This window comes from Phocoena sinus, chromosome 7, assembly GCF_008692025.1.
Source record: "Phocoena sinus isolate mPhoSin1 chromosome 7, mPhoSin1.pri, whole genome shotgun sequence".
NCBI lineage: Eukaryota > Metazoa > Chordata > Mammalia > Artiodactyla > Phocoenidae > Phocoena > Phocoena sinus.
The window spans coordinates 4,320,625-4,332,979 of record NC_045769.1 but is presented as its reverse complement, the minus strand read 5'-3'; the positions used below and the strand labels follow the sequence as shown (position 1 = coordinate 4,332,979).

General features: G+C 44.7%; 1 protein-coding gene across 1 annotated transcript in view; it reads right to left on the bottom strand.

Moving 5' to 3' along the window:
• IQCA1 (IQ motif containing with AAA domain 1) overlaps window positions 1-12,355 on the bottom strand; it is a 169,034-nt gene that overhangs the window by 43,990 nt on the left and 112,689 nt on the right. The window contains exons 12-14 of the mRNA XM_032638432.1: window positions 11,668-11,720; window positions 8,137-8,219; window positions 382-489 (exon numbers count right to left, since the gene is read on the bottom strand). Coding sequence (XP_032494323.1) covers window positions 382-489; window positions 8,137-8,219; window positions 11,668-11,720 — 244 coding nt within the window. The remainder of the gene's footprint in view (window positions 1-381; window positions 490-8,136; window positions 8,220-11,667; window positions 11,721-12,355) is intronic.

The window sequence follows — 12,355 nt, the reverse complement described above, 5'->3', positions numbered from 1 at the left end:
GAAATACACTTTCACTGACTCCCGAAGGGCCGGCTCTGTTAAGGACCCAGTGACAGAGCCTGTGTGTAACAGGTAAGCCTAACCTCAGCCTTTGTCTAATTTGGTCACTTTGAATCGCAGGTGCTTGCCTCGGTTATCATCTCTCCAGATGACAGCTTCCAGGACCTTCAGAATGCTAACCAGACATTCAAAGGTGCTACAGATATGCTTCCTGGGCGGTACCTTTCTGTGCTCCAGGATGCTCTAGCCCAGCAGAACGACCCTCACTCACAATTCTCAGTAGAAGAGGTAAGCTGCAATGCACACTGATGACGACCTGGAACACGCGAGCAGACGCGCCTGCTTCTAGCAAAGGCACAACAGGGCAAGTGGAGTCCTTACCTAGCGGCAGGATCCCGTACAGGGTGATGAGCTGTCGGACATCCAGGAGGGAAGGCATGGGTTCTATGGACATCTGGCGAAGAGTACTCCCCAAGTAGCTGTAGTCACCTGGGGAGAAAAAAAACAGAGGACAAATGAATGGGAAACCACGCTACTCTGAGTTGCATAATTTGGACACTTGCAAAATTAACACAGGATACAAATTTAACATATTATGGAGAGTCATTATAAAGAACTTCTCAGATAAAGGCTTGAAGAACAACTGTCCAGCCACAAGAACATTTCCGTACTCGCTACAATAACTGAGAATATGTTGGGTATGATACTAACCTCCCAGTATTTTCAAAAATAACCTGAATGTTGAATATGTGAAGAGCAAAGTTCTAAAATGAAGAACGTACGAAGTATGTTTGGTTTAATTTCTATTCCAAGAGATTATGTCTAACGTTTGCACAAACTTTAAAAACAACTTACTTAAGATGGAAGTGAAATTTGTATTGAAGCCGTGTAAATCTGATCCTGAAATGCAATCATTTGAAAGGTAGGATCTGAGTCTAATTTAGGGTAAATAGAAACATCCCCATTTGAGGGTGATATTCATTAACATTTTTATCGTTTTTAAAGGATTACCAAAGGAATCATATCGAAATAAATCTTTACAGGTTTAATTAGAACGCATTAAAGAGCTTCATTGTAACTAGTCATAAATCTGAAGTGTTATTTTCTAACTAATTTAGATAAGGTCACCACGAAAATTAGTTTTGCTGCCTTCACTTGTCATGAGGATGGACTTTTACACGCTCATATGATTCTCTCTTGATTTGTACCTGAATCTGAAGGAAAAATATTCGATAAACGAATCACAATCTCTATGTTGTTTTTTCCTGACCTTTTCTTTTCATAACATGTGTGGATCCTTGCAGAGCTTTCAACGTTATATATGTACAACAAATGCCTTTATGCGTGCATGGAAACACTGAAGAAATACATGTAGGCGTCTATGAAATCCTGAAAATATCCAGGGCTTTAAAGCATTTTCAAATGCTAAGAAAATGAGAGTTAAAATCCAGATAACGATTGCTGTTTTGTTGTGGGCCACAGCCTTTCAAAGCCTCCGCATGAAAAAAAGTCCTTGGCAAGGGCAATGGTCTTGGTGAGGGAAATGAGTGATGATGAAAGCATCTATTATGGCTTTCGATCTGCACGCTTTTTAATGAGCAGGTAATAAATAGAAGAGCGGTTCACTTCGCCTTCACTAGAGCAGGAAGGGATCCCGCAGCCACCGTTAAATCCAGCACTTATTGCTGTAAACATGACATTGGGGGGGGCATAAAAGTGACCCCATTTTCCTGCTTAAGTAAATCCAAGTTAATACCCAGACGCGCCATATTTTCTAGACCCTACTTAGACAAAGGAAGTTGAACTGTTGGCTGTTGGTTCTGATCGAAGGAACGACCCTTTGCCAAGTGAGGAGACTCATTCTGAAAGTGTGTCACTACGTTTTGCTATTGCCCAGCACGGAAGCCATAAGCCCCTCCCACGGACTCATTCAGAATTTAGAGACTTCAGGGTTCCCTGCACAGACACCAGGTCTTCCACGAGCGAGGGAAGAAGGAAACAGATGAAGAGGTGTTAGAGATAGAAAGCATGAAAAAGGGCAAGGAAACCTAGGACAACAGCGGGAAAAGAAACAGGACTGTGTTATGGGTAGGATTGTGTCCCCTTAAAAATTCGTATGTCAAAGCCTAACCTCCAGTATCTCAGAATGTGACCTTATTTGGAAATAGGATCACTGCAGATGTAGTTAATGAAGCTGAGGTTATTAGGGTGGGTCCTAATCCGATATCACTGGTGTCCTTTGTAAAAACGGGAAGTTCGGACACAGACACACACACAGGGAGGAGGTCACGTCAGGTCTGAAGGCAGAGATGGGGTGATACAGCAGAAGCCAAGGATCGCCAACGACCGCCAGCAAGCCACCAGGGGACAAGACGAGGGATGAGGTCAGTTTAGGCCATGTGAGCCCCAGGGCAGCTCAGCATCCTGGCAGGAGGACTGACAAGTCCAGGGAGCAGGACAGAGGTGGGGGCTTGAAGGGGCTCTTAGGCTACAGCCAACAGATTCCTTCTCAGAGCCTCCAGGAGGAACCAACCAACACTGCTGACACCGTGGCGTTGGACTTCCGGCCTCCAGAACTGGGAGAGAGTAATTTTCTGCTGTTTAAGCTGCTTTACTGTGGTACTTGTTAGAGCAGTCCTAGCAAATGAACACAGAAGGAGGAACTAATTGTAGAGAATAGGAACATACGAGCACACTTAAAAAATAAGGAGAAATAAAAAATATTTGAGAAAGCAAGGTGAAATCAGCTTCTAACGTTTCCATTCTATCCCACAGAGCGTTGAAAAGAGAATAAAGAACAGACAATTGATAAAAAATAATAGCCTCTTAAAAACGTTACTCGAAGAAAAGGAGCGAGAGGACACAGGAGGCCTCAAGTCAGCAGACAATCCTCGTAGGACTTGGGGCTTCCCACCTGCGCCAGGACACGCCAGCTCTGCCCCGGGCACTGCCAGGGCTGCACAGAGCATCTTCTGATGGTGATGAGCACTGTGACACATGCTACGTGGTTACAATCCAGATTCCTGCGTTGTTTATACAATAAAAATTTACGTTGGATGCAGGCTACCAGCTTCCAGAATGAGGTCGACAGAGAGACTTCTCAGGTTAACCTTCTGTTGCAACAGCTCTGCCAAGGTTATGCATCCCGGGGGCCAGGTATTCCGAAGCTTCGGATGTTTTCCACATGTAATGTCTAAGTCAAGTCTTGTAAGCTGGGATTTTAAGGAACCCTTTGAATCTTCTTGTTCTTAGGACAGGCCCTGGATGCCAAGGAGAAAGCAAGAAACACCAGGCCTGGCCTGGGTGTCAATGTTCCCACCGAACGCAGCAGCTCCAGAACCACAGGCAGAGCCAGGTAATTTATGGGGCTATTGGCTGTGTTTGTTCCCTCTGCATTTTCCCCTCGAGCAGTGGCTGACCCAGGTGCCTCGTGCTTCTGCGACGTGCACAGGGAGGGAGGGGCACGGAGGCACCAGGAATTCACAAGCCCTCTCGGCAAACCCTGAGCCCGCGGAAGATAGGTGAGATCACCACCGCGGCAACACAGGGAGGCAGCCAGCTAGCTCTGTGCCAGCGCGCCGTCAAGTGTTCCATTTCCGCACTCATTAAACCGTCATAGCAATTTAGTGAGGCGGTTGCTGTTATCATCCTCATAATTGTGGAAACTGAGGCACAGAAAGATTACAGAAGGGACCGGCAACCCAGAGGGTGCGAGCTTCAGAAGCAGGAGGGAGAAGACATTCCCAGCCTGGGCGGGACAGCTGGTCAGTGGGTCTCTGGTCAGTGGGCATCAGCCCTGTGTCCTAGTGGCACGGAGGACGAGGGAGCAGGGGAGAGAGCCCCTCACTGAGAGAGGGCCCCAGGCAGGCATGAGTGGCCCCTGCAGGCACCAGGGGGTCTTGGAGGACGCCAGTGCCCAGAATCTCTCCCCAGCATCCAGGCACCGTTTGGGAATCAGGGACCTTGATGGTACCTGGGGGCAGGGGTGGAGGCTTGTAAGAAGGATCGAATTTGAATAACCTTGGCAGTTTAGCCCTTGTGATGCTAAGTTATGGTGATTTAAAGAATAAGGAAATGTGCTATTTCTTGCATACCCAAGCTTGTGGCGGGAGCTCGTTCCTGGGCACAGGGTCAGCGCTCAGAGCTGGGCAGGTGCGCTGGGACAGAGCAAGGAACTGGGGGTGGGGGGAGTTGGGAGCTGGGCCCTGGGGGAACCAGACATTATGCACTTGAGTTTCCTGCCTTCCAAGTCTCTTTCAGTCCTAACTGCTGTGATTCTAGTGCGTATTTGGATTTGAGTGGTGTTTAGAAAAGAGTGGAAGCCCCCCAAACAACTCGTGTCCCGGCAGTGCTGAGCCGGGCTGGCTGCGAATACAGGGTTCCTGGGCTGTGGGGAATGTCCAAACCATGCGGCCACGTTCTGAGTCTGAGGGTCTGTGCTCCGTCCCTGCCTGCATGGGGAGTTGCTGAGGCTCAGCCAACGCCCACCCTGCCCTGCTTGTCCAGCTCTGGGCCGGCTGGAAAAGGAGAAGGGGTAATGCCCCAAGGTTTCTTTTTCCCCTTTACTTTAAGCTCTGGTACTTTTATTAGAATACATCTTGGTGTTGGCCAATTGGAGTTGATATTCTCACATACAAAGTGTGATCATTCATTATGTGGTTTGCATTTCTGTTTTAGGAAATTTTTCATGAATAAAAATTCTTAGAATTTGTTCTGTTCCTTGGCTTTGGTTTTCTTCTTCAGAGATGTGTATTATGTTTGTCTGCCTATGTGAATCTTCTTTGCCTATCTTTAGTACTTGTTACTTTCTTTGGAAACCTTTTAATCTTGTTCTTCATTTCTAGTTTTATTTAGAAAAAATTTGTCTTTCCCATTTCGTTTCTCTTAAAGCATGGTTTGTGGACTTTATTCATTCTTGTGTTCACTGTAATTTAGTTTTGTCCTAAAACGATTTTTCTCCTTTATTTAAAATGTTCTTGGGGCTTCCCTGGTGGCGCAGTGGTTGAGAGTCCGCCTGCCGATGCAGGGGACGCGGGTTCGTGCCCCGGTCCGGGAAGATCCCACATGCCGCGGAGCGGCTGGGCCCGTGAGCCATGGCCGCTGAGCCTGCGCGTCCGGAGCCTGTGCTCCGCAACGGGAGAGGCCACAACAGTGAGAGGCCTGTGTACCACAGAAAAGAAAAAAAACAAAACAAAACCCAAAAAGAACAAAATAAAAACCCAAAATATTCCTGGAATTTTGTGTAACTCATTTCTGCACTTTTCTAATTCCATTTTATGTATTCTTACATATCTTCTATAATTTTCTTAATGTATATTAGCTTGGTTTGAAAGAGGACGTTCCAGTTATGTCTGCTTTGTGGGCACGTCTTTTTGTGATGACACTTTGCTCCTTATTCTTTCTTTTTTAATAGACATCTGGCATGGGCTTTGACCTTGAAAGTTTCCATTGCTTAAATTCATATGAGTTAATATTCCTATATGTTTAGAAGATAGTTTGGGTCAGGGCAGCTTTTTAAATTTCATAGAGTCCCCTCTTCTGTTGTTTTCATGTATGTTATTAGTATGGTGGCTTGCTTTTTGAGATGTCCTTGTTCTGTTCCCCTCCCCCAATTTATTCTGGACCTTTTCTCTCCCTCATCTCTGTTGTTCCTATTCGATTGTGATCTACTCCCAAGAGTTTCTTCTCAGTATAAGGCCGTGCCTTAGAAGGGTCAATTTCAAGAGCGTCCAGAGGTTGGACTGTTCTCGCCCGTTCATACTTTCTGATTCTATCCATTTTCACGCATCTGCTGTTGAAGTGGGCAAACCCCTCCCAATTCCAGCTGCAGTTACTACCCTGGTCTGTTGTGCTTTCCAGTGAGTGCTTGCTGGCTATTTTGGGGTTCTTTTGTTTTTTGGCGCCAGTGGCTTGCACTTTGGGCTTGGAGGGGAAACTTGGTTATTTCGTTTTTGTGTTAATGTTGTCCACAGGCTTTTGCTTTTGCCATCTAGTTGCTTTGTCTATTTTTACGTGGGGATCTGGGAAGATCCACTGCCATCTTTTCAAGCGAAGGATCTTAACCGGGAAAAAGAAGACAAACGTGGAAGAGACCAAAGGGAGCCAGTCCTTGTGGCAATTTGACTGATTTTGCTAGACTGGGTCATTTACATTTGAGGTCACTCTTAAGAGGTTGATTTCATTTTCTTTGACCTTAAGCATCTTCAAGATGCTACTCGGAAACTGACAAAGAGATCAGTGAGGAAGTCCAAGATGGATAAGAAATTAGTAAGAAGATGAGAAATATGGCCATTAATTCTCTGAGACTCTGCCATGTGCTAGGCACTGCACTAAAAACTAGGAATTCGGTGATAAGCAAAAAAGGCATGATACGGAGAAAGAAACCAGACAAGGAGAGAGACCGCACTTAGAGACCCCAGTCGTAAGTAAAGAGGTAGCGTTCTGCTAAAAGTGCTATTTTTTCATAGGAACAGAATTAAGAGAACATAATCAAGGCAATCCAGGAGAAAACCCTGCAGTACTTGAATAAGAAACCCATAAAATAAATAGAAACCCAACAGATATTCCAGTACATATTCTGGTAAAATCTTACACCATTAGGAAATATGAAGGCTCCTCCAAGCCCCTGAGAAGGAAATGTGGCTTTATATCAAAGGGATTAAAGTGATCACTTTTTTGAGCCAAGGGAAATGTCAGTCTTTGTGCTCCTGCAGAGGCCAAAACTGGGGCAGTGTAAACACTGGAACAAATAACTCGGAAATGGGTTGTAATACAGTTTTAGAAAGAGAGAATCCATCTGTCTACTCTAATACCAAAACAATTTTAAAAGGAGGGTGGGAGGGAAATCTCTCCAGAAGAATGGTACCTGCTAGAAGAGGAGGCAGAAATAGAATATTCCCACTTTACAACCACCACAGCAAACACTGATGCAGGCAGAAGTCATCACGGCGGATGCCTAAACCTTTAAGATGGCTGGGAACAGAATCTCCAGAGCCTCAAACTATCCCCCACAGATTATTCATTGATTACAAAGTGGAAAATGGAGCTTTACAATGGAGAAATCTGTGGAACAGCACCTTCACCAGTGATTAAACCCAACATCACCAGCGATGGGACAAAGCGTCATTTTTGTGCCCTCAATGTGAAAGACTGAGAATCAGGACACAATATTACCTGTAGTTTCCCTGTAAAAAATGTTTAACATGAATCAAGTCAGGAGGAAACCATCAAACCAATTCAGGTGAAGGAGAGTCTGTAAAACAGCTCAGACTTTTTAAAAATGTCAATGTCAATGCTGTGAAGGCCTGGAAAAGCCTGTAAACTGGTGCTGATTAAAGGAATGAAAGGGGACGACGGAGATCCGTCACATCCACGATCCCTGACTGCATTTGGGATTGAGAAAGACAAACAGTTACAAAGGACATTATTTATTAGGACTACCGGGAAAACTGATCATTAACTAGATATTACCTAGTGGTAACAGTACGACATTAATGTTAAATTTTCTGAGTGTGATTATCTTTTCGTGGTTATGTAGGCGAAATGTCCTCAGTTGATTGTAGATGTATGAAAGTGAAAATGATATCTGCATTAGGGTGGTAGGAGTATGACGAATTTTAAGCTTTAAGTATGTTTTCAGATCCTCATGGTATTTTTTAAAAATTAAGAGAAAAACATTAGCAGAAGACGGTGATAGCAAATGTCCCCTCTTTTTCCTCCCAGCTACTCCTGTGGCGGCCCCTAGATGGAATTCTGGAAGGAATTTCTCCTGTGAGGACTCTGTGTTGGAAGTACCAGGGGCTGCCCCCTAGGGCACTTTGATAACCAGAGAGCATGAACAATTCTTCATTTCCTCAATTCAGCTTAAGCCACAAAGAATGCCTCCAGGAACCTTGCTAGTAGGTTTGGAAACCTGCTTCTACCACATTAGGGGAGAGAGCTGGACCCATTAGATCCCAGCACAGAATGAACTCAAATCAATTCAATCCAACCAACATTTACTGCAAGCCACTAAGGGCCAGATTTTAGGTTGGACAAAAGCACAGATGAAACATACTTCCGGCTGTTGGGTCCTCAGAACCCAAGGGGTGACATGCATCTGTGACACATACATGCATTATTCTTTGTGTACTTTACCAATGTAATCAGAGAGGTTGACTTTCAGAGCCTGGATCAGTAAGCCTTCTTCCACTAGTTCCTTATACAGAGATTCGATGGTCCTGGGGATAAAGCAGACCATCTATTCTGTGAGCAAACACATCAAATCAGCAGTACTGATGTTAATCATCTCACATACTCAAGAGAACTTTAACCAGATCTCATTCAAGGTACATTTGTACGTATGCAAATAAATTGATTTTTGAAGCGTTACTACAATTTGGGAATAAATTAGGCTTTTTAAAAACAATACTTGCACTCGTCCATGGGTATACCTGATGTTTCCCATGAATAAGAATTATCTTTGGGCATCTGAGACCAGCTATGACTCCTGCAGTCTGCCCTTTCATCAGCCTTCATGATGGCACAAATATGAATTAGAAATTACACAATAATGGTAACGTAACAGGGCCATAATTATATATTCAGTTAGCGTCTGCAAGCTGTAGTAAATCATCAATTCTTCGTGAAATTGACATTTCCTTTTAACTCCATAGCATAACAGTTTAAAAGAAATATCTATAAAAAACAAAGGCTTATAATGGAAATCATTTTAATATGAAAGACAAAATATTATAATTTTTTAGGAGGATGTTATACTCTTCCATAGTATTTACAGATGACAACACCTCTTCTTTAAGGGGGCCTTGGGTATGTAGCCAGTCTAGTGGTAATTTATACTACTTGAGGAAAAGAAATGGAGATAGTATCCGACTTAACGAATGAAACTCCCCATGAAATTAACTGGGGCTTGGCTTGCTGGAATTCAGATAGATCATGCTCAAATACGGTACAGCAGAGTCCTTCGAGATGTTTTGTCTTTTCCCTTTTCATTTTTAGGGGCCTGATGCTTTGGTTCAACCCCAGTCTTTCTTTAGACTGAAGAATTGTAAATATACCTATTTTTAAACTGTTCTTTGATTGTTCAGTGATACAAGTTAGCGTGATTAAAAGAGACTCAAGAACATCAGGGAGACTCAAGCCAAATACCATCGGGATAGATGTTAATTCAATGACTCCAGTCTTTGGTTGACTGAAACTTTATTCTATCAAATATATTTAAAATAGTGTGCCCTCAGCTGAGAATTAAGAAAGTTTTAATTGTAATGGAATTTGGGATGACAGTATCTGACCTCTACCAAGGCAGTATCAACTGCAGTGTTTTGACTTGAATATTCGTTTAACATAAACATATGCGTAAAATATTAACATAAAATTGAATAAGATTCTCTAAAATAATCCAAACCAAATATCTTAAGACTCCGGGAACACGAATCTATATTTGGATCTTTCCAGTGAAATAAACTCTTGCGACAGAATAAAAAATTTCAACTCGAAAACTACCTTATATGGCTACCTTTTACGGCTGAGCCAGTTTGAAAGCCCTAGGCCCCCTTTTGTCTGGGCAGCCGACCTACCAGCCTGGGGCTGCCTTAAGTGAACAGAAAAGCATCGTGCCCAGGAATGGTCAGGGAGGAATCCCAAGTTGTAAACTAATAATAGATCATCCTAATCATTAACCAGGAGGTTGCTGAGAGAGACGGTCCCTCTCTGAGCACGGCCACGTACAGTGACCAGGAAGAGATGAGGGAGCTGAGAATGATGAATCTATTTAAATTGATTTTTCAGGAGGCCATTACAATACTCAACAAGAACAATCCCTGTGAATGGCAGGGAGCATAAAATGCTGCTTGAATACCTTGACTGTCAACACACTGTTGAGTAGTTTTGTGACGGGAAAAAAAATAAAAAATAAAAAAATAAATAAAATAAAACCACCTTATAAACTATGATAAAAATACTGATTTAAGGTTCATATTAACTGGATGACAGAAACATAAGTTGTCTTACAGTGTCTTGGCAGAGAACTAGCCCATTTACTGAATCCCACTTAATGAATAACATAGAGTCTTTAAACTTAAAATGAAAAGTCTTCCAGGAATAGGATGATCAGGTATTTCTGTACTTTGGGGTATAAAAGTGAATAAAATACTACTGGTCTTTCTTCATTTCACTAGAGAATTGCTGTAGCTCATTTATAATAGTTCGACTGTAAAGAAACCTATGCAAAGAACACATTCATTGGCTAAAAGACACGGTCCATGAGCCACGTGTGTGCTCTGTGTTGTTAAAGCAGAATTGTAGTCAGTTAAGCGACTCTCTAAGTGCAGAGAACGTGAATAGATAACTTTTCCTTAGTGGTCAGCTCATCGTGGCAGATTTGAGTTTAGCTCTGGGTGGTCACTCAGTAAGACACTTAGCAGGATCTTCTCCTCCTGAAAGACTGAGGTAAGGACAAAGGAGAAACGTGGCATGTGAAAGTCACTGAAAGACAGCAGTGGCCCTGCGGGTAGGCAGGGGCTGGACCTTCCTCCAGGGAAGGGACTACGACATCCTCCCGAGGAGGCGTCAGTGTTGGTGCCTCGGTAGATGGGCTCCTTCCAGGGAACTGGGCGCCTGAGTCTCAGAATGCTGACCAGGCAGCGGTCAGCCAAAGCTCTTGAACTTGAACTTTTCCCTAAACAATGGAACGTCATGTGAGGAAGCCTGCAGCTCCTCCCTCTAGCGATATCCCGTGGGAGCCTTTTCTCCCCAGAGCCAAAGCCCACACCAAGGCTGGGTGTCTCTCCAGAGGCTGCCTGCCAGGGCCCTGGGCATGTGCACCAGCTCTGGGGTGCTCTGGTCCCCACTTCTCCTGTGGATGGTTCCAAGCTGGCTTCCTCTCTCATGGGTCTTCTTTCAAGCAGAGTTTGGGACTGTTATCAGCGTACCAAAAGGGGAACAAGGGAACACCCCAAACAGGGAGCAACACCTGTTACCCATTAACAAACCCATGGGAAAAAAGGTATACATTCAAAATGATTTCTGACATTCACTTCCTAGGGATTTTAATTAAATTCCTTGAAAATGTTTGAAAACCTAGGCCCTATTTATTTCCAATATTAAAGCCCTGAAGGCCATTTCAGTTTAAAAATGAGCATTTATAATTATTCGTTAATATCAAAGTTCAGCCGATGAGGCTTAAGGAAATGGAAGTATCCTTTCACAATGAGACAAATCCTCACCCTTTCCTTCAAGGAGCATTTATGAAGGGCCTCAGCGGGCGGGGCCCAGGGGCGGGCATGTCATATGAACGGTCTCTGCCCTCAAGGACTGCAGTCTCAGTGTTCCCTCAAAAGCTGTAGCAGGATGCTAGTTCTTAAAAAACTTTCTTGAGAACCCCATGAATTTTAAAACTTAAAAAAAGTCACACGGCCTTAGAAGTGATGGGGCCCGAGTCTGCCTTCCAGGCCCCCCCTCTCCACTGCGTCTCCCCAGTCGAGGATGCTGGCCTGCATGCAGGACTGCAGAGAGGTCTCCGTGCTTTCCCCCACCATACTCTTCCAGGATGAAGGGGTGTGGTGTACAGAGCAGTGTGGGGGGGGTTGCCTTTCCCAGACCAGGCCGAGGACTCAGGCCATGTCCTATGCTCTTTTCTGCGCTGCCCCCCCACCCGTGTGCACCCCTCACCTGTCAGCCGTTGGGTCTTTATCCTTCTTCCCCACTTTCCGTTTTTTGTCTTTCTGGAAGAAAATGGAAAAAAAACCCCATTTAGTAAAAACAAGCTTTGTGTAAACAAGAAAAATGAGCTCTAGAAATTAGCTAAGGAAGCTGATTTTGGGTGGTGGCATAGGGGAATGGGAGGTGGGAAGTCAATCGCGGTACATGGAGCTGCAACACTTACTTCATGAACATAGGGACTGGCAGGTGAGGTGGCCACCCGGAAACCTGCGTGGACTGAGTCCCAACAGGCCCTGAGCATTCTGGTTCTTCTTCTGGGCCCTGGCATGCTTGCTACAAAGGATGAGAGTGCCGAGTGCACAGGCAACCAAGCTGTGCTTTTCTTTGGTATCTGATCACCTCTCTGTTAGCATCAGGACCCGAACCTGGAGCCCAAAGAGTGAGGCAACCATCCAACTTTGGTTCCCAAAGGCTTTGCATTCAGATCCTTGTGCCAGCTGGAGGGCAGTGCTCAGAACGTGGTCCGTTAAAGCAGTGCTTATCGCTGCACTATTCTGCCTAAAATATCCACCAGTGGGCTTCCCTGGTGGCGCAGTGGTTGAGAGTCCGCCTGCCGATGCAGGGGACACAGGTTCGTGCCCCGGTCCGGGAAGATCCCACATGCCGCGGAGCCATGGCCGCTGAGCCTGCGCGTCTG